At 48.7% G+C, this 19,654-nt stretch overlaps 1 protein-coding gene across 2 annotated transcripts in view; it reads right to left on the bottom strand.

The window, feature by feature from the left end:
- EXOC6B (exocyst complex component 6B) overlaps positions 1–17,951 on the bottom strand; it is a gene marked incomplete at both ends in the record, with an annotated part of 314,229 nt that extends 296,278 nt beyond the window's left edge. For both annotated transcript variants that reach the window (XM_080344137.1, XM_080344138.1), the window contains one exon: positions 17,839–17,951. In XM_080344137.1, coding sequence (XP_080200263.1) covers positions 17,839–17,951 — 113 coding nt within the window. The remainder of the gene's footprint in view (positions 1–17,838) is intronic.
- Between the last annotated feature and the right edge of the window lie 1,703 nt (positions 17,952–19,654).

The following is a 19,654-nucleotide window of genomic DNA, read 5'->3' as shown; positions in this document are numbered from 1 at the left end:
AGCCCACCAGGACGGGGAAATGCTTGGAATGCCTCATTGTCTTCGAGATGCAAATGCCCTTAAAAATAAAGGAAAAGAAAAAAAAACAACCACTTGTTTGCCCTCACGTTAATTAAATCATTTAATTAGCAACGCGGAGCCCGCATGCTCCCATCACCGCACCTACTGCTGTCCCTGCTGCCAGACGGTGGGCAAGACGACCAGATATCATATTTAAAAGTTAAATCTTTCAGAGAAAACATTCCAAAAGGCCATTATCCTAAAACCAGTATATCTTCATTCTGCATCTCCGCCAACGTTCAGTTGCTGGGTCCTTTTCACAGCATTTTCCAGCTTCTGGATGGGAATTTATCTGTTTGCATTATTGCTCCCCACGGAGGAGATTGAGCTTCTCCCAAAACTCCTGGCCAATCACACACCAAATAATCAACAAATCGCTCCTTTACTGTACCTTTTCTGAGCAAACTAAGTACAAAACAGCAACGTTTTCACGCTTAATAATGTGTTTCCTCTGGAACACTGTAACACCCAGCCTGCTACAGCAACACCAGCAGAGGTTCTGGATGCAAATGCCCCATTCACACAGCTACACCGAGAATAGAGACCAAAAAAAGAAGAAAAATACCTTTACATGCAACAGCTGAAAAAAATGCTTTAAAGATACATCATAGTCCTGTGACTCTTCATGGATTTAGCAAGTTCTCCCAAGAAATAAAGCAGAAAATGAGGGCTGGGGGCAGCAGTTGTGCTTCTGCAGCTCCAATCTCTGGGGGTTCTTCTATAGAATCAGAATGGTTTGGGTTGAAGGGCCTTTTAAAGCTCCCCCAGTGCCCCCCCTGCCATGACAGGGACATCTTCACCAGCTCAGGGTGCTCAGAGCCCCGTCCAGCCTGGCCTGAGATGTCTCCAGGGATGGTTCAGCCACCACCTCTCTGGCCAACCTGGGCCAGGCTCTCACCACCCTCAGGGCAACAATTTCTTCCTCATGTCCGGCCCGAATCTCCCTCCCTTAATTTTAAACCATTACCCCCCATCCTATCACAACAGGCCCTTGTAAAGAGTCCCTCTCCAGCATTCCTGTAGGTCCCTTTACGTACCAGAGGCCACACTAAGGTCTCTCCGGAGCTTCTCTTCTCCAGCTGAACACCCCAACTCTCTCAGCCTGTCCCCAGCAGAGCTGTTCCAGCCTCGGGTCACTTCTGGGGCTCCTCTGGCCCCTTTCCAGCAGGTCCATGTTTCCTTTCCCTGGACAGTTTGGCCAGAGAGGTGGTGGATGAACCATCCCTGGAGACATCCCAGGCCAGGCTGGACGGGGCTCTGAGCAACCTGAGCTGGTGAAGATGTCCCTGTCATGGCAGGGGGGGCACTGGGGGAGCTGGGAAGGTCCCTTCAACCCAAATGATTTCATGACCGCTCTCCTACCCCCATCCCATCTCTCAGCATTGATTTCCCTTCTCCTCCGGTTCTCTCCACCCCAGGGAATCATGCCAGAGATCTGAGCACACTGAGCCCCAGCGGGTCCATCCTCAGACCCACTTCATACCACTAGCTGCAAAAACCAAGGGTGCGAGCACAAAATCAACTGCATTTCTACAAAAAACTTCCACTGGCAGAGCCTTTCAAGCACTCTGTTCCCACCAGGGCTCTTTGTTTTGCATTAAATACTCCCCTTGACAAGCAGCTTTATTTTCACGTACGCCGCCAGGCGCTCAAAGGCAGGTTATTTTTCACATAACCGCCGCTTGGGTCGAGCCAGGTCGAATCTCAACTTGAACTTCCTGCTTTTATTTCCAGCTTCCATTTATTTTTCTGTCCTCAACGCCGCCTGCGGCCTCTAAGTTGCAGTTTTATCCACGTTGTAATTAAATATGGTTTTATTATTACCTCTTAAAGATTAAGGATTTTGAGCACAGTCGGGGAGCATAACAGGCACTTCAGCACCCATGTCCCTCATATTTCACCCCTCTAATTCAATTGTCATTTATTATTGTTGCTTATACTTCCCAATAAAAATGAAAGCACTGCCCAATGAGTTCAACCTGGATTAGCTGATCTCAGACTCTGAGCATCCTGCATATTACACATGAAACAAAACTGTAACAGGCTCAGATTTGAGCATCAGCACTAAAATTGTTTAAGAAAAACTAACTGTGATCATGGCTTTAACCTGCAAGACTAATATCTTGCCCTTCTGGAAGGATCTCTGCATCTGGTTCAGCACAAGGTGAAGAAATGAGCCCGAAATCCAACTAAAGCTGCACTTTGCATCACAGCTACAGGGTATTTCGCAGCACTTTGGATCTAGTTTTTAGAAAGCCAGCGTTCGCCCTCACCTATGGCTCCAATAGACAAACGGCTTTAAGGAAAATAACAAAACTAACTCAAACTCAAGGTTATTTTGCACGTATTTCTACTATTTGGGAGAATTGGAGAGGAATTTAATTAGATCGCGCTGCCCAGGAGAGAAAATTGGGTTATTAAGACTTCCATAAATTTAGTTTAACAAAAAATAAAAATCAAGCAAATGGACAAATTAAGCGCAAACAAATAAACGGGCAGCAGGTCCATAAAATGATAATAAAAAAACTAGTGGTTTTTTTTCCCCTATTACAATGATTGGTGGCAAAGGAGTTAACTCCCCTTAAGCCGCACAACAGTATTCGAGGCTTTTATAAAACCCCAGCCCTGACATAATTCACTGCACCCCTGGATGTGTCAGCTACCGAGTTCCCTTCCAGCACCTATTTTGGAGCATAATAATAAAGCGCACACAAGTTTGGCTGCACGGGACCATTCGTGCCACAACACCCTGTCACGGAGACACCCCGAGGTTCGTTTAAGGGACAACAGGGTCTAAAGCAACTTGTATTAAACCGGTGAGAAACAGGGTTTAGCACTGCAAAGTGACTCAAATAAAGGTTTGGATATCAGTTGAGGAACATTATTAACGGGCAGCAATTAATACAACAGGCTGCCCACACAGTGCATGCACATGGCTTCACCAAAACGATGCTGGAGCCGGCCCTGAGTCCCAGAGAACACACCTGCCTAAAAACGGTGTGGGATTATTTTAAAGAGATACACGTACTCGTAGTGAGTACGGAAAATGTACACTCGCGATTCTGTGAGGGTAAATTTATAATCCACTTGCAATCCTGCAAGGGTTAATTTACTTACACGTGCAAACGTGCATGGGAGGAATATACAAACGTTACACTTGCTTGTGTGGAAGCACGGGAGGAATATACACCCGCGATTGTGCGAGGAAATAATTGATACACGTGCTCGTGTTGAGCACGGAAAGTTACACGTTCAAATGTGCACGGAAAGTGTAAATACACTCGCAATCCTGCGAGGGTTTCACTCACCCCGCGGCGGCGAGGCGAGCGCGTCTCCAGCCCGCGGGGTCTCGGCGGCAGCATCTCGCTCGTGCTCCGAGAGACACGTGACAATGGGCGGAGTCTCGATGAGAATCCCGGGTTTCTATTGGCTGATCAGCTCTGACTGGGCATTCCAGAAGCTTCTCTGCACCTCCACACTGTCTGTGGGCGCCCCTGGAGCCTCCAAACATCCCCCACAGTGGCCGCAGGTGCCCAGCGGCTCCCTGGGGCCTCGCCACTCCCTTCTCCTAATGGCTCTGGGGCCAAACAAAAGAAGCTGTTGGCCTCAAGTAGCCCAGAGAGAGGGAGATGTGCCCACTCCTTCCATGCTGAAGGAGGGAGGGGGAGAGGGGGGTTTGCATTCTGCCACACACCCACAAAAGCAAAACACCTTCATTTTTAGTGCTGCTTCCCAACCAAGATGCAAACAAGAAGGACCAACATATGACAGAGTAGATAGAAAGAAGTTGGTTTGGTGGAGTTTTTTTGTCAAGAGATCAATTCAGAATTAAAGCCTTGTTGGTAACAACATGATTTCACCACCCCCACTAGTGGGTGGGAGTAGGTGGACAGGGATGAACCATCTACCTGTTAGTAGCGCATGGTCCCAAACCCTACGTGGCTTTACAAATAAAATAAACATTTCTATCAATTATTTATTGTTTTTATGCTGCCTGTGCCTGTCTCGGCCACTGCAGCACACATTTGCGGTTACCAGAGGATGCCACAGATTGCCAGGGACTACAAGACAAATCCACACTCGTGAAGACCCCAAATTAGTTATCCAGAACATAAACATCCCCATTTACTTGGGCCAATACAACATATTTCCTAAACCAGCTACAGCATTTCCAGCTCGCACCACAAAACAAAAGACATATTACCAAGACCACAACGTGCTGTGCTACCAATTCAGAAGAGCAATGGCGAGGATAACCCAGCACTACGTGGCTTTAACCTCTGTTGCTTTGTTGTATAGAATCACAGGATAGTTTGGGTTGAAGGGGCCTCCCCAGTCTGCTCCTCTAACCAAGATAAGGGTGATTTGCAAACCACCTAATCAGAAACCACAGACTCCTGACCTTGCAGCTTCAGACGTTTCGAAGCCTGAACAATTAGTTGAGTCTTGTTTTAATACACATCTCAAGACTGTTGGATAAAGCAACCTTCAGCTGAACGCTGCTCATTATGCATTAAAGTGATTATGCAACCAATATGCAAATGTGTAGCCAATTGGCTCTTTAGGACTTCCCCAAGGGTGATAAGACTTTATATATAATGGCTGTTACTTTTCTTTCTGGCATGCTGGCTTTGTTCCAGCACCCAGACTTGCACAACTCTCTTATAAACAAGATCTCATCCTCATGTGCTACAATTTGGCTCATCTGCATTTACATGGGGTCAAGAACCCTGGTTTGGGGACAACAAGAGGACAGAGAGGAGTTTTCTGTAGTGGAAGGGCAGTACCTAAGTGCTGGAGAAACCTCAGAGCTTTTCCTTAAATGCAAACCATCAAATATTCGATGGATTCCACCTAAAACTGGAAGATTGATTCCATTTCCAGGTTGCATTGGGCTACAAGGTGCAAGCCAGAAGCAACAGCGTTTTAACTTGAGTTTGAGTTCTGGCTTTAAATTCCTAAGTTGCTAAGACATTTATGAACTCTTTCGAATAAAAGTGTGATAGCAGCACCTGGATTATTGAGAACAGGAGGGAGAAAACTGGTGAACCATCCACCAAGTATTCTTTTCAGAGGCGAAAGATGCCAAGTGCAGCATGGACAGTTAGTACCCCAAAACGCTGCCAGATGTGTAGATGTCCATATACCTGGGCCAGCCTTTCTGGAAAGAAACAAGGAAAACATGTGTTCCACAAAGACATCATCTGATATTCCCAGACTCTCCCTCCAGGAAAGATCCTTCAGCGGCAGTTATTTGGTCAAACACCAGGACAAGTCTGATCTCAGCTCTTCATGAGAGGACACAGACGTTTCATGGACATCACCTATCAATTAAACGTACTTCCAGTGCTTCAAAAGGGTGTTGTTAAGCTTAAAAATACATAAAAGTAGGCAGGAAAAATCACAATACACCAAAGAGTAACAGTCAATCAGAACAGAGACCATCCTTACAACAGCGCACAACACAGCCGGGTTCTCAGTCCCCAGTTGGGGTCTTTGGCTCTGGTGGAACATGTTCTCAGTCCCGCATCTTTCCTGCGGCACAGGAAAGCAATTGTAACGTTTAAAGAGCCCCACAAATATATTTTCCTTCACCCTAAAGCCACAGAGAAAGTGTCTGCAAGTGTTTTTTTGAACAAAGAAAAACTCTCTGATTTGAGAGAAGATTCACAAAGAATTCACAGTGAGTTGATCTCCAGGCTCCTTTTGAAGAGTGATTAACAATGAAGTCCGTGAGCTTAAGGGGTCAATCTAGGACCATACATCCTCACCAATGACACTGAGCATGGAGTTTCTATTCATATCAAAAGCAACATCTCATGCAGGAAAATCTCACAAGGTTGGTTTCTAAGCCGAGACCACAGGTAAATACACTCTGACTTCTCCATTCCCACCCCAAGACCAGCCCCTGTTCACCTGACATCCCATGACCCACACCAGCTCTTCCCACCAAACACGTCGGTCTGACACGCAGTGATCACCACATCATGGGCACTGTGTCCTCCAAGGGCTCCCACCGCAGGGCACCAGCTCTAGTTGTCTTCTCCACATCCAGACGTGTCACCCAGCTCGTAAAGGAAGCATCGATTAATGCCATGAAAAGGCAAGCTGAGAATGATACCAATATATTTAACAGCCTTTCAAAAGGGGTACAGTTTCTCTAACAAAATCGGATTACAATCTTCTGGTGTCCAGTTCTCTCTGGACAGAGAAAGAAAGAAATGGATTCATGAGATGGTTCAACCATCTTCTCTCTCTAGCTCCCAATAACCATCCACGCAGAAGGAAAGCAAAGGCTGGCTTCAGAAGGGTGATACTCAGAAAATATTCTGTTAACAGGTACCATCTTCCAGGAGATTATATCTACTAGTCAGGAAATTCACAGCCATGTCCATGACCCAAACCACTGCCAAGAGCTGCCCCAACATTTCCAGCCTCTTATCTTTCTTTGGAGCTCTTCACTACTCAGCAGAGAGGGGAAAAAGATTTCCTTACACTCATCCTTTCCCTTTGTGCTCCTTTCGGACCGCCATAGGACAAAAAAGAGACATAAAAGAGACACAAAACCACACAAACTTCTCATTGAACCTTTTCTGGAAGGCCTGGCGAATGTCTTCACATCACTGACAGATTGTAAGGAGGAGAATTTGTTTGCTCACAACTCGGAAAGCAACCACAGAGTCCAGCATTGCTTGCAGCCACACACCCTGATCCGCCGTGTCCACGTCCTTGGCCCCGACATCCGCAGAGGTGGGGAGAGAGTCTGGAGCTTTATTTGTCGCAGAAAAGGAGAAAAGGAATTATTTTGGTGCCAAGATGGGAAAAAAAAGCAAACTTGCCGGGATGTGTATGAATCAGGCTGGGCCAGGTAGAGGGTGCAGTGGAGGGACGAGGTTATTGCAGCTCTACCAGCACCTTTGTCCTCTTGGCATGAAGAGTGAACTACAGCATCCCCAAATCGAGCAGCAACAACCGTAGGGACACCTGAACTCAAGAAGGTTTCTGTCCCTTGTGTGTCAGTTCTGGATTTCCAAGAGGATAAGAAATACTTAATTTTACTAGGACAGCGGCTAAGGATGAGTCAAGGACACCCAAGGCACAGCTCAACACAATAGTTGAGCTAAATCCTCATCTATTAATACACCCAAGGGCAGATCCCCAGGGCTCCTCCTCGCCCAGCTGGGGCACGCAAGGACACGCTGGCAGCTCTGTTATCAACATGTCACCACAGCCAGAGTGCCATCAGCCCTGTGACAGCCCTGCTCCGACACCAGGACATCGGGCAGGTCACATCACCGTCCAGAGCACCTCGAAAAGCTTCTGCCCGAGCACAGGGTGCTGTTCATCTCACGTGCTCCACTCACAATCCACTGGATGTTCATGCTAGAAAGAAATTATTAAAGAAACAGGTCAAAATACAGCTTGTTCAACAAGAGCCTGATGTGTCTCGGGGATTTGGGGAAGAAAAGTCATCTTTGCAGATTTGAACCTTCCCATCGCTGCCATTTGTAGTTTTAAAGCCCAAAGGCACCAGTTCACCCAAAAAGCAGGGTTATAACTGACCTCATCCTCAGCTTTCTTCAGATTTACAGTGGACAAGCAGCAGAAACAGAGGGTTTGCTCACCTGCTGTTCTGCCCCAGCTAAAGCCACTCAGCTCCTTTGTGTCCAAGTGATGGAAAGAGCAGGAACCAATGTGTGTGTCTTGCCTGAGCAAACTGCCAGCCCTAAGGCCAACCCAGCAGAACAGCTAATTATCTGTACACTGATATTTCCAAACCAAAACTGATTTGGAAGCAGAGAGAGGAAATTCCAGCAGACAGGAGCACCGCATATCCTCACTTCTGCAAGACAGGTGGCACCTGGGAAATAGGCTGGGTGTTGCAAAGACACCATTCTTTATGATAATTTAAAACCATGTCTACAAGTTCTATCAAAGGATGTTACTTCCTAAGGCACAGCCATGGGAAATCAAGAAGCTTGGAACCTTCAGATTTTTCTAGAAGCTGTGGTTGGTCCTCTACGGCTCATTGGAGGTGGGACCACTTTGAGAAGATGGCAGCCAGCAGAACAATTGGTTGCTCTGAAGGAACCGCTCCAGTGGCAGCGCTCTCTTGAGACCAGTTCTGGTGACTCCTCAAATCCAGCAAAAGCAGGACAAACTCTCCCCAGAAACTTGGACACCATGACCAGACAGATCAAGGGAGGCCAAGCTAAGCTCCCCATTGATTCCCAGGGAAGGGACTTCTAGAAGCCACCTCCTCCACTCCAGTCCCCACCACAAGGTCAACCTTCCCAACCCTCTACCAACTCCGCTTTTCAAACCCTTCAGACAAGATGCTCTGTAGGTCAATAAAGGAGCCGTGCCAAGATTAAAGGTTTAGGTTTGCCAAAGGGTTTTGTGAGCAAAGAGTCAGGTCAACCTCCAGAAGCAAGTACTTCAAAGGGCTGGAGGATTAATCAGAGAATCATTCTGGTTGGAAAAGACTCTCAAGATCATTGAGTCCAACCACAACCTAACTCTAGCACTAAACCATGTCCCTAATGACAGGCTCTCTGCAACATTTGGGGTAAAAACACCCAAACCAAGCACCTTTGTGGGAACAAGAAGAAAACGGTCACTGTCGCATGCGACTACAAAGAAGAAAACCAGCGTGCTGCTTCATTTCTTCCCTACCCAAAAAGGACACTCAAAAGGAAAAGCTTGAAGTATTAAATGCTTGTGGGTGGCAATGAAACTGCTTAAAAGACATATTTATGTGCTAAGGCAGCAGTATATTCACTATAAAAAAGGCTTTAAACACACAACACACCACGGTTAAACAGCAGCACAAGGGACTTTCACAGAACAACAGTAAAATCTTCCAACTTTGGAAATTAAAAGAGCGCAAATCGCAATAAGCTAAGTGTGCATGCAAAATAATCTATGCAAATAAAGACATGTGACATCTTAATATATTAAAAACCAGTAACTTCTTCAAACCTCAGCAGCAGGAAACCTGCCAGAGCGAGGAGGTTCATAGATGTTTAGACCACCTCAGTAAAACAAAGTTGGTTTTGCACAACGACACTGAGGTGCATTCAATAAAACTGCCAAGCCGTGATCATTCTGTCAACAATATCCTAATATTGTAGTTAATGCAAGAGAAGTGGAGGATGGAAAACACGATACCAATTTCTTTAGTGCAAGATTCAGAGCACCGAACATGCCTGGGCAATGCACAAGTCTCTTTTATTAAATAGCCAGCAAACATGTAAAGTGCAATACAGCAAAGGAGACAACGGCTTCTTTGGGTGGGATTCGCACATCTTGGTCACTGGTGTTCTTTGAAGGAGCCAGACTGGTTAACAAGGGGAATCTGGTCAACTGAACGCGGTGGAGTGTTAAAAACATTGTGAAAATTCAAAGGGAAAAAAATAAAGGGTTGATGTCGCTTTGGTTCAGCGGGTTTTACAGCTGAACAAGAAGGGGCGAACGTCAAGATGACACTTTGCAGAGGACACGGAACTATTCGGCTGGATTAACTCCAAAGCAAAAAGCTGCAAAGGATCTTGCAACGCCGAGGATCAGGTGACAAAGTGACAGCTCAGTGTGGGCAGCGAACAGCAGGACACTCGCAGGGGAGGAACGGGAAAAACTCCTTTTAATACACCGACAGGCTCCAAATTAACTCCCGCCACAGGAGACACCAGCACACGGTGGCTGAAGTGTCAGAAGTGTCGGCTCAGACCACAGAGACGGCAAGAAAAAGGAGGAAAAGCAAAGCAGAAAACATCCCTGTGCCACTTGACACATCGAGCCGTGAATCTGCATCTCGATCACAATGTGCAGCTCTGATCCCTCCAGCATCATCACGGAAAGGGGATGCTTGCGTGAGAAATGATACCAAGGAAAGCAACGGGGATAATGAGCAATTTAAAAAGCTTTACCAGGAGAAGAGAATGAATTAAGAACCTTCATCTTGGAAGGCAGAAACCACCATGACTTACTATTCCTCATAGTCCTTTGCGACAGCCTAGACCTTGTCCTAGTAAAAAACCCAATTTTAAACCCTAAAGGAACACACAACACACAATTAAACAGCGGAACTCCTCACTGTAAAACATTTTGATGTGATTTAGTGCAAGATTCAGAGCACCGAACATGCCTGGGCAATGCACAAGTCTCTTTTATTAAATAGCCAGCAAACACGTAAAGTGCAATACAGCAAAGGAGACAACGGCTTCTTTGGGTGGGATTCGCACATCTTGGTCACTGGTGTTCTTTGAAGGAGCCAGACTGGTTAACAAGGGGAATTAAACAAGATTAAAATATCGACGAGACCGATGTGGAGAAAAGATCCCCGGGAAGCTCCTGAACAGAGAAACGCTGGTACAAACTGTGCCGAAAAGTCTCCAACGTGCAGATTGCGAGACCCCCAAAGCGCGTGTCTGGATTTGCTCCCACCCCTCACCACCCCCAGGGATACAACCATGAAGAACAAAAGCTTCATTTCTTCATCATTTCATTATTTTCTCTCCACTATTAGTTAGAAAGCGCTTCCATCTATCCCAAATCCCCACTGATGCAACCGCGGCTCAGATCCCAGCCTGTGCACCGTTGTGACACAAGAGCTTTTCCTCATCTTAACAGCCTGTTCTATATCTGAAAAAGAATTGCAAGCCCAGCTTGGCTTCTCTAGATTAAGCAATCCCGGTCGTTTCAGTTTTTTCTCAAAGGTTGTGCTTCCCTTTGGGAAAAAAAGGATTTGGAAAGTCAGTATTATTGGGCTTGCGCAGGCATGGAATAAGTGTCCTTTTTATTTAAAAACAGATGGAAATCCTTCAAACCACTAAAAGCACTATCAGAAAAGACAGCTGGATTGCAGTTAAACCCCACAGGACTCTGCCCACAGATGGTCAATGGCCCGAGTTCCCAAGCTGTGACACTGCTTCTCTACGGTTCTCCACGGGCAGGACATGGGGGATTGGACTGGATGATCTTTTGAGGTCCCTTCCAATCCCAAACATACTGTGATAGCACAGAGCTCCAAAACGACCTGGGCTGCCAGCTCCAGATAAAATACTGCGAAGTCACACACAGCGACAGCGCCAGAAGACACAGAGACAGACGAGTAGAGCAGCTTTCCCCAAAGACTCGAGAGAAATATCCCCATTAGCTTTACCACCATTGCACACCACTATTGCCGACAAGATGCTCGGAGGGGGAGCAGGAAAATAAACGCTGGGAGGTTCCGCGAGCCAAACGCACGACCACATCCCTGGATAATCTGTCCTTTGCCAGCGATTCATTAAATCACAGAAAGAGATGTACTTCTGTGAGAAAACCCAAGAAAACACAAGCTATAAATAATCGAGCGGTACGTTCTCGCAAGCTGTTCCACTCAAACCGCATCAAGGCGCAGACTGAAATAAAGAGAGTTGTATGAATTAGAAGGATTCACAGTCTCAAAGGCGTTTGCGGAACCTTAGGGCTGCAAATGAGAAGGTAGCCATAAAACCTGAGATAATTAAACCAAGCGTACCTGCAGGCAGAGACCACCGATGCTCCGCTCATTAAGCCAGACCAGTGCAACTCCTGACAGACCATTAATGCTGATACCAGATTATTTCACAGGAGAAGTTGCTGCTCTTTTTTTGCTTTGCAACAGAAGACTTGGAGCTGGGCAGCACGAGCCTGACCAGAAGGAAATGCTAATATAATTCAAGCAGTATTGCAATGAACTGTCTTTTTTAAAAGATGCTTAATTACATACATATGAGCAGAGGCCCGACTCGTTTTCAGGATGCTGCAGTTTCCCTGTCTGGGTGGCAGGAGATGGGCTGAAAGATGCTTTAAAAGATCCTGCGAGGTTTTCATTAACAGACAATTTACAGTTGTTACAAGCAGCTTCCTGAGCAACTCTGTGGGCAACACTTGGTGTCCAGACGGTCTGCACTATTTCTGCACAACGTCGCTTTGCTGGCAGTTGGCATTTCAGGAATCACTATATGTAAAGCCAGGGATGGGACTTGTAGAGACGGGACTGGTAGAGATAAAGGGTGCAAAGTCAGGAAAATTCAATATAGTTATAGCTCTATTATATGTAAATTCTCACAGTATTCAGCCTTGGAAGATGACGTCTGTCATCACCCTTCACATCTGTAACGCAGATCGTTATCCTCATCTCACCCACCAAGGCAGAGACCAGGACCAGTCTGGGCAGCCCTCGTTCTTCACACCCAATCCAGAAGACTCCAACTGCTGCTCCTTCCCATGTCATGGTTTCCATGCTCATCCCACCCACTGCAAACCAGTTACACTGCCCAGCCAAGTAGAAGAGTCTCCTACCAGCTGAGGGAACTGCAAGGAAGGAGGACACGTCCAAGTTCATAGATGGTAAACGCATACCTTGTGCCAGTCCAGACACTGGGAAGCCACAAAAATTAATCACAGAATAATTTTGGTTGGAAGAGAACCTCAAGATCATAGAGTTCTACTATAACCCAGCCCTGGCCCTGCCCCATGTCCTGAGAACCTCATGTCTGTCTGTCCAGCCCTCCAGGGATGGTGACTCCAGCACTGCCCTGGGCAGCCTGTTCCAATGCCCCACAGCCCTTTGGGGAAGAAATTGGTCCCCACATCCAACCTCAACCTCCCCTGGCACAACTTGGCGCTCCCTGGCGCTTGTTCCTGAGGAGCAGAGCCTGACCCCGCTGGCTCCAAGCTCCTTTCAGGCAGTTCAGAGATCAGAAGGTCTCCCCTCAGCTCCTGTTCTCCAGCTGAACCCCCCAGGTCCCTCAGCCGCTCCATCACACTTGTGCTCCAGACCCCCCACCACTGGGGCAAACTGCAGGCAGCTTCACCAAGTTAATGCCCAAAATGATGGACTAGGAGTGACAAGCACATTAGTATCTGGTTGCACCAACTCACTGAACTGAGGGGCCACAACTGGACACAATATTGCAGGTGTGGTCTCCCCAGGGCAGAGCAGAGGGGCAGGAGAACCTCTCTGACCTACTGACCACCCCCTTCTAACCCACCCCAGGTACCATTGGCTTCCTGGCCACAAGGGCCCAGTGCTGGCTCATGGTCACCCTGCTGTCCCCAGGACCCCCAGTCCCTACACTGTTCTCTAATAGGTTGTTCCCCAGCTTATACTGGAAGGACTTAAGGTGATGTCCCTATGGGAGATGAGATTGGCTATATCCATCAGTCCCAAATGAGAGTATCATTTGTCCAGCATTCAAGCCAGGAGACCCAGAATATTGAAGATAAGGTAATTGAAAACCTCTGGCTCCTCTTTTTGAGATGAATCTGGGCAGGTTTCATGCAGGGGATGAATACAACATGCTGACAACACCATGAACAGGTCGACCAGGTAGTTCCAGGTCAGTCAGAACAACACTAATCCCAGACACAGTCATGGAAGAGTTGGTAAAGGATTTAGGGAATTGAGCTTAATTACAGGTCTGCCTTAATCTCAGCCAAGAGCTGCTTAGTAGAAATGCCACCCTATCAATTGTGCTCAATTTCATTCTCAGATAATCACTGTAATCTCTCTGAACACACATAATTAGCAGACAGATAGGAAACTCCTGTTAGGAATATAGTTTGATATAAAAGCACAGACAGAATGATTCGTTGCTGTCTGAGATCCAACACTTCCACTGGCACACAGGCAAGTACCAGTCCCAACAGAAGCGAGACAATCTAATCCCGGCCACTAAGGAACACTCTAGAAAGCAAATATATTCCTAAAAAGAGGAGGAAAAAAAATAAGACCGCCTATATAGCTTGCAGATGACACAAAAGCTGGCAGAACAAGCAGCGATGAAATCAGGCAGCACAGAGAACAATCACTTGGAAATCGTGATCCTTCCCAGCGACTCGCGCTGCAGAACCAACGCAAAGGTACAGACGTGGCAAAGAGAAGCACAATCCACAGCTACCAACAACCCAAGAAACTAACCTGTTAACTAACAATTCCTGCTGTAACACTGGCAAAAAAAGAGCAAGCAGGAAAGGTGCAAGCAGGAGACTGCGATGGCATCGATGTCATTTTATCCGCATCTAAAGCGGCGAGGAGACGGCAGGATTACTGTCACTCCAGCTATGTGGCCAGACGGGGCTTTCTTCATTACCGAATGCTGTTTAAACATCCTTTCACCAGTTTCGGCAATCTGCAAATGCAGTTTGAGAGCAGGGAGAGGGTTTTTCAAGAGGCCAGACCTGCAGAGCTCGAGCCATAAACCCAAAAAGTGACTTGAAAACACAAGTCTGTATTTTAACTGTGAGAAGACACCTGGTGATAAAGGACACACAAAGAAAGGCAGCAGAACATCCACTGCAACCAAGAGCTCCTTTTAAGTGATTAGCAATTCAGATAATCACATGGAATCATCCTTTGATGAGCACAGGGAAATGAGGTGAAACTGCACAGCCCACATTTCTGGGGTGTCATATGAGATAATCTCACCATTTCTCCTGCTTTTATTCTGTACCAGCTTGAGTCAATCATTTATAATCCAGGAATATGCAGGACATTTTATACAAAGAGCTGGGGAGAAAATAATCACAGACAACAGACCGCATCAGCCACGCAATAAAGTAATCTCCGCATATCAAAAGTGAGCTATTTCGGGACAAACGCTCAACAAATGATGTATGAGATAACAGAAGGAGGGACGACCCATTTCTCAGAGTAGCTTTGATTAGAATCCATCCCAAGTCCACCACCAGCTTCCCATCACTTAAAGAAGAAAAAGCTGCAGAGGACAGAAAGCTCACTGCAAAGCTACAGACTTGATCGGTCAATTGAGGGAATTACAAATTACAGCACTCGGGTGTCACAGCTCAGTCGAGAGGCGGCTTTCAGCAAGAGTTTCTTTTCCTCTAAAAGGTTGTCTGATCCTGCAGAATTAAGTGGTTCTTAGAAGCCCAGATACAGAAAGGGGATCCAAAAATACTCTGCAAAAAATCAAGAAATGTAACACGGGAGGAAAAGAAAAAAAAGAGGAATTAAAACAGCAGAAGGAAGTGGAATTCGGAGCAATGGATATAATTAGTAGAGGCTGAATAGCAGGAAAGGCATCCTGAAGAGGATTCTTTTGATTCCAGGAGCATCGCAGACTCAAGGGGATCCCCACAAAGAGTCACTAACTTGGTGTTCTCCTTCCAACAAAATGACGCTCACTGCCAGGTATAATAAAAATAAAATAAGTTTAATAAAAGAGAGAAGAGACCTTGACGGCATCGGAGTCACCGGCACAGCAAGACATGAGACTGGCACAGCTCATCGCACGGACCGAGGACGCTGCAATGCCTTCCCGCGTTCCCTCATCTCCCCTTTCATATTCAGAATAAAATCCTTCTCCTGGAGGAGGGACAGGCTCGGTCCCACATCTGCACAGTGCCCGGCACAATGGAGCTGACACCCAGAATCACAGCGAGGAGGGAGCAGAAAAATAGGGCTGGAAGGGACTTCAAGACCTCTCATCCTTCCCCTGCCCCAGGGCAGGAATTACTACACTTGCTATTTTTCTAATGGAAAACTCTCTCCCTGCTGGGTGGGACACAAACCCACCCAGACAGATTAATTAGTTGGACCTTAAATTTAACATCTTAACCCTTCCGTCACCCTTTGATGAGGGCGACTCAGCCTTGAGCACCACAGCGGGACCACAAGCGAGCGGCTGCAGTTGGAATATCTCGCTCTGCCAAGGCAGGCGCTGATAAAAGCGCAATTCTGCAAACAGGAGCCAGGCAGCCCAGCCTCCTCCTGCACCGCGCTCAGCGCTTCTCTTCCTGGCTGCTGAGGACATATTTCTTCCATGATGCCTACAAGAAGTGAGTCACCTTTTCTTTAAAAGTTTCCATCATCTTCTTTTCCGGACTCTGCAGCACATCATGTTTACCCTGAGCTGGTCTGCTTTCAACTCGAAAAATCCTCAGAGCAGGTATTGCTTACACGGACATCATTAATAACACTCCTGATCAAGCAGCAGTTAATTCTAGCGAAGCACAAACCTTTCTCTGCCCCAGACGCTCATTAGTGTTTCTCTTGTGGATATGCAAAGACAGACATTAAGCCCAACTCCTCGTCTAACCTTAATACCCAGAAACAAGATCAGCTGCATTTAGTTCTACGAAATTGAAAGAAAAAACACACCCACACTTTTCATCGCGGCAGCTCCCAGACATTCAAACCAGTTTTTTCAGTTTTGTTAATATATCTAATTCCCAGCATCTCCTACCGTCCAGTTTACCTTTAGAGCTTCCATGGGAGAACTATGCAAAGAAAATTCCATAAAGTCAAAACAGCTAAACAAACGGACAACCCTACAGCAAGAAAAATCCACAGCCCTATTGCTCTACAAATGAAGAGTTTTCCCAATTTAATTTTGTTCCCCTGCAAGTCAAACAGCTGAAACCAATTTATTTTTAAAGACAGCCACCTGAGTCACTGATAACCATGACTTTGTAAAACTTATTGAAATGAAGAGGGGGTGGGATGGGATGGGAGGTTCCAGGTGTGTTTATACCCAAATACTCCCACCTGGCATCATGATTTCCAGCTCAGCAGCTGATGTGGAGCAGCTGGTCTGGATGGTGCTGCCCTGCAAAAGGGAACCGCGCTCCTACCACCGCAAAAAGCAACAAACCTCAGTGCCAAATTGAAGTTTGCGATAACGCAACTATTTAGATCCTGGAGCCAAGTATTTCTGGTAACACACCTCTGTCTTTCCCCACCTCTCGGCCTGATCAATGTGGTTACAATGAGCTATAAATATCCTCCATGCATTTGTACCATCAGCCTTGCCGAGGATAACGAGCACACCTGTGTTCAGCACTGCAAGTCATTCATTTTTTTACTTTAAAGAGGGGGAAGAAAAGATGAAGCATCTTATTTTGCCAAATCCATTATATGGCTTCAACCAGGACAGCGATGCTGACAGTACAGCCTGCTTACCAAGAACAAGACTTATATGTGCATAATAATATGGTATTTTTTACCAAAATCAGGTGATTTCTTTTGAGACACAGCCTTCAGTTAACCAGCCATCTCTCAGATAACACCACAGCAGAACCCACCACTGCAAAGCCCTAACGGCACCACAAAGAAACACCGAAAAGGCTGAAACCACAGAGCCAGACTCGCAGACGGGAGCGGAAAGAAAAGGCAAAGCAAAGGGGCAGCGCTGCGGGGAACGGGGCTGCGTCCAAAGGGCTCTCCCGGCTGAAGGGCATTGCAAGAACCACTGGGAAAAGATGCTCAACAGAAGAACAAAAGATCCATTAAGCAAACAGAAGCATTAACTCATATCATCGTCAGGATGGTCACTGCGCCCATTCACAACCAGCCGTGGCGTTTGTGAAATGGGCAGAAATTAAGGAATATAGCAAAGATAAGTTTGATGGATTCCGAGCTAAGGTGCAGGAAAATCCCCTCCTTTCCCATTTAGGAGGCGGCAACGGGCACCCCCGGAGCTCGGGGTGTGGGGATGCGGGGCCTGGGCAGCAGCTCAGGCCGGAGGAGCCGCCAGGAGCTGCCGCCGGGCGGGCAGGAGGGGCCGCCCCGGGACCCCCGGACCCGGCGCAGCCCGCGGGTTCGTCCCGCCCGGGCAGCCCGGCCCGGAGCCAGGGAGAAGCGAGGCGGGTGCGGGCACCTCCCGAAGATGACTATGAAGCGATAATAATAAATAAAACCTCCTCGTTTTTCGCTGAGTTTCTGGGAAGGCGGGTGGAAAGGCGATGCCCGCCCGAGCCCCGCAGCCCCGCGTCCCGCCCCGGCCGCACCTGAGCGTGGGGCCGATACAGGCCGTGTCGGTGCTCTCGATCTCCCGCAGGATCCGCTCATGCTCCGCCGCCGTCTCCAGGCTCTCCAGCTCCGCCATCTTCCCCCGCTCCATGGGGCTGCGCCCGACCCACCTGCCCTGCCCGGCTCCGCTCTCCCCGCCCCGGGCAGCACCAGCGCCGGGGCTCGCCCGCTCCGCGCGGCCCGGCCCTGCCCGGCACGCCGGGAAATGTAGTGCGGGGGGAGCGGGAGCGGCCGCGGCTGCGCCGGCGCTGCCCCGGGCGCGGCCAACGAGGGGCGGGGAGCGGCCCCGGGGGCGGCCCCTGGAGCGGCCCGGGCTGCGGGAGGGGAGGCGGCTTGTTGTTCCCCCTGCCCCGAGGGGACGTGTCCGCCAGGGCAGCGGCTGCCGAGCCCCCGAGGGGACGCAGCCCCATGGCCAGGACACCCACCGTGAGGGGACACAGCCCCATGGCCAGGACACCCACCGTGAGGGGACGCAGCCCCATGGCCAGGACACTCACCGTGAGGGGTCACAGCCCCATGGCCAGGACACCCACCGTGAGGGGACACAGCCCCATGGCCAGGACACCCACCATCAGGGGACACAATTCCATGGCAGTGACCTTGTGTTTTCCCCACTGAGGGTCACAGCCCCATGGCCAGGATGCTCACTATAAGGGGGCACAATTCCATGGCAGTGACCTTGTGTCTTCCCCACTGAGGGGTCACAGCCCCATGGCCAGGACACCCACCGTGAGGAGACACAGCCCCATGGCTGTGACACCCACCATAAGGGAACACAATTCCATGGCAGTCACCTTATGTCTTCCCCACTGAGGGGACAAAGCCCCATGGCCAGGACACCCACCGTGAGGGGACACAGCCCCGTGGCCATGACACCCACTATAAGGGGACACAATTCCATGGCAGTGACCTTGTGTCTTCCCCACTGAGGGGTCACAGCCCCATGGCCAGGACACTCACCGTGAGGGGACACAGCCCCATGGCCAGGACACCCACCGTGAGGGGACACAATCCCATGGCAGGGACCCTATGTCCTCCTCTATGAGATGACATAGCCCCATGGCTTCAACACCTCCCTGAGGGACACAGCCCCATGGCAGGATTCTCATGTCCTCCCCGCTAAGGGGACACAGCCCCATGGCTGTGAAACCCACCATAAGGGGACACAATCGTGTGGCAGTGACTCTGTGTCTTCCCTGCTGAGGGGACACAGCCCTATTGGCTATGACACCCACCATGAAGGGACACAGCCCCATGTCCGTGACATCTCCCTGACGGACACAGCCCCATGGCAGGATCCCTGTGTCCTTCTCCATGAGGGGACACGGCCCCGTGGTTTCAACACCTCCCTGAGGGACACAGCCTCATGGCTTTGACGCCTTACTTGTAGGCACAGCCCCATGGCAGGATCACTGTGTTCTCTTCCGTGAGGGGACACAGCCACCATGGCATGACACCCACAACGAGGGGACACAGCCCCATGGCAGGATCCCCCTGAGGGAACACAGCCCCATGGCCGTGACACCTCCCTGACAGACACAGCCCTATAGCAGGATCCTCGTGTCCTCCCCCCTTAGAGGACACAGTCCCATGGCCATGACATCCACCATGAGGGGACACAGCCACACAGCAGGGACCTTGTGTCCTCAACCTGAGGGAACACAGCCCCATGGCAGTGACACCGTTGTCACCCACCATGAGGGGAGGTCCCAGTGGGAATCAACCCGTGTCTCTGCCCTGAGTGGAGCCACCTCCCTGCCCACGAGGGATGAACCTCCTGTCCATCTGCTCCGT

The sequence above is a fragment of the Nesoenas mayeri genome, assembly GCF_963082525.1.
Source record: "Nesoenas mayeri genome assembly, chromosome: 4".
In the NCBI taxonomy this organism is placed as follows: Eukaryota; Metazoa; Chordata; class Aves; order Columbiformes; family Columbidae; genus Nesoenas; species Nesoenas mayeri.
Note: the sequence above shows the minus strand (reverse complement) of the source record. Positions and strands in the feature narration are given on the sequence as shown.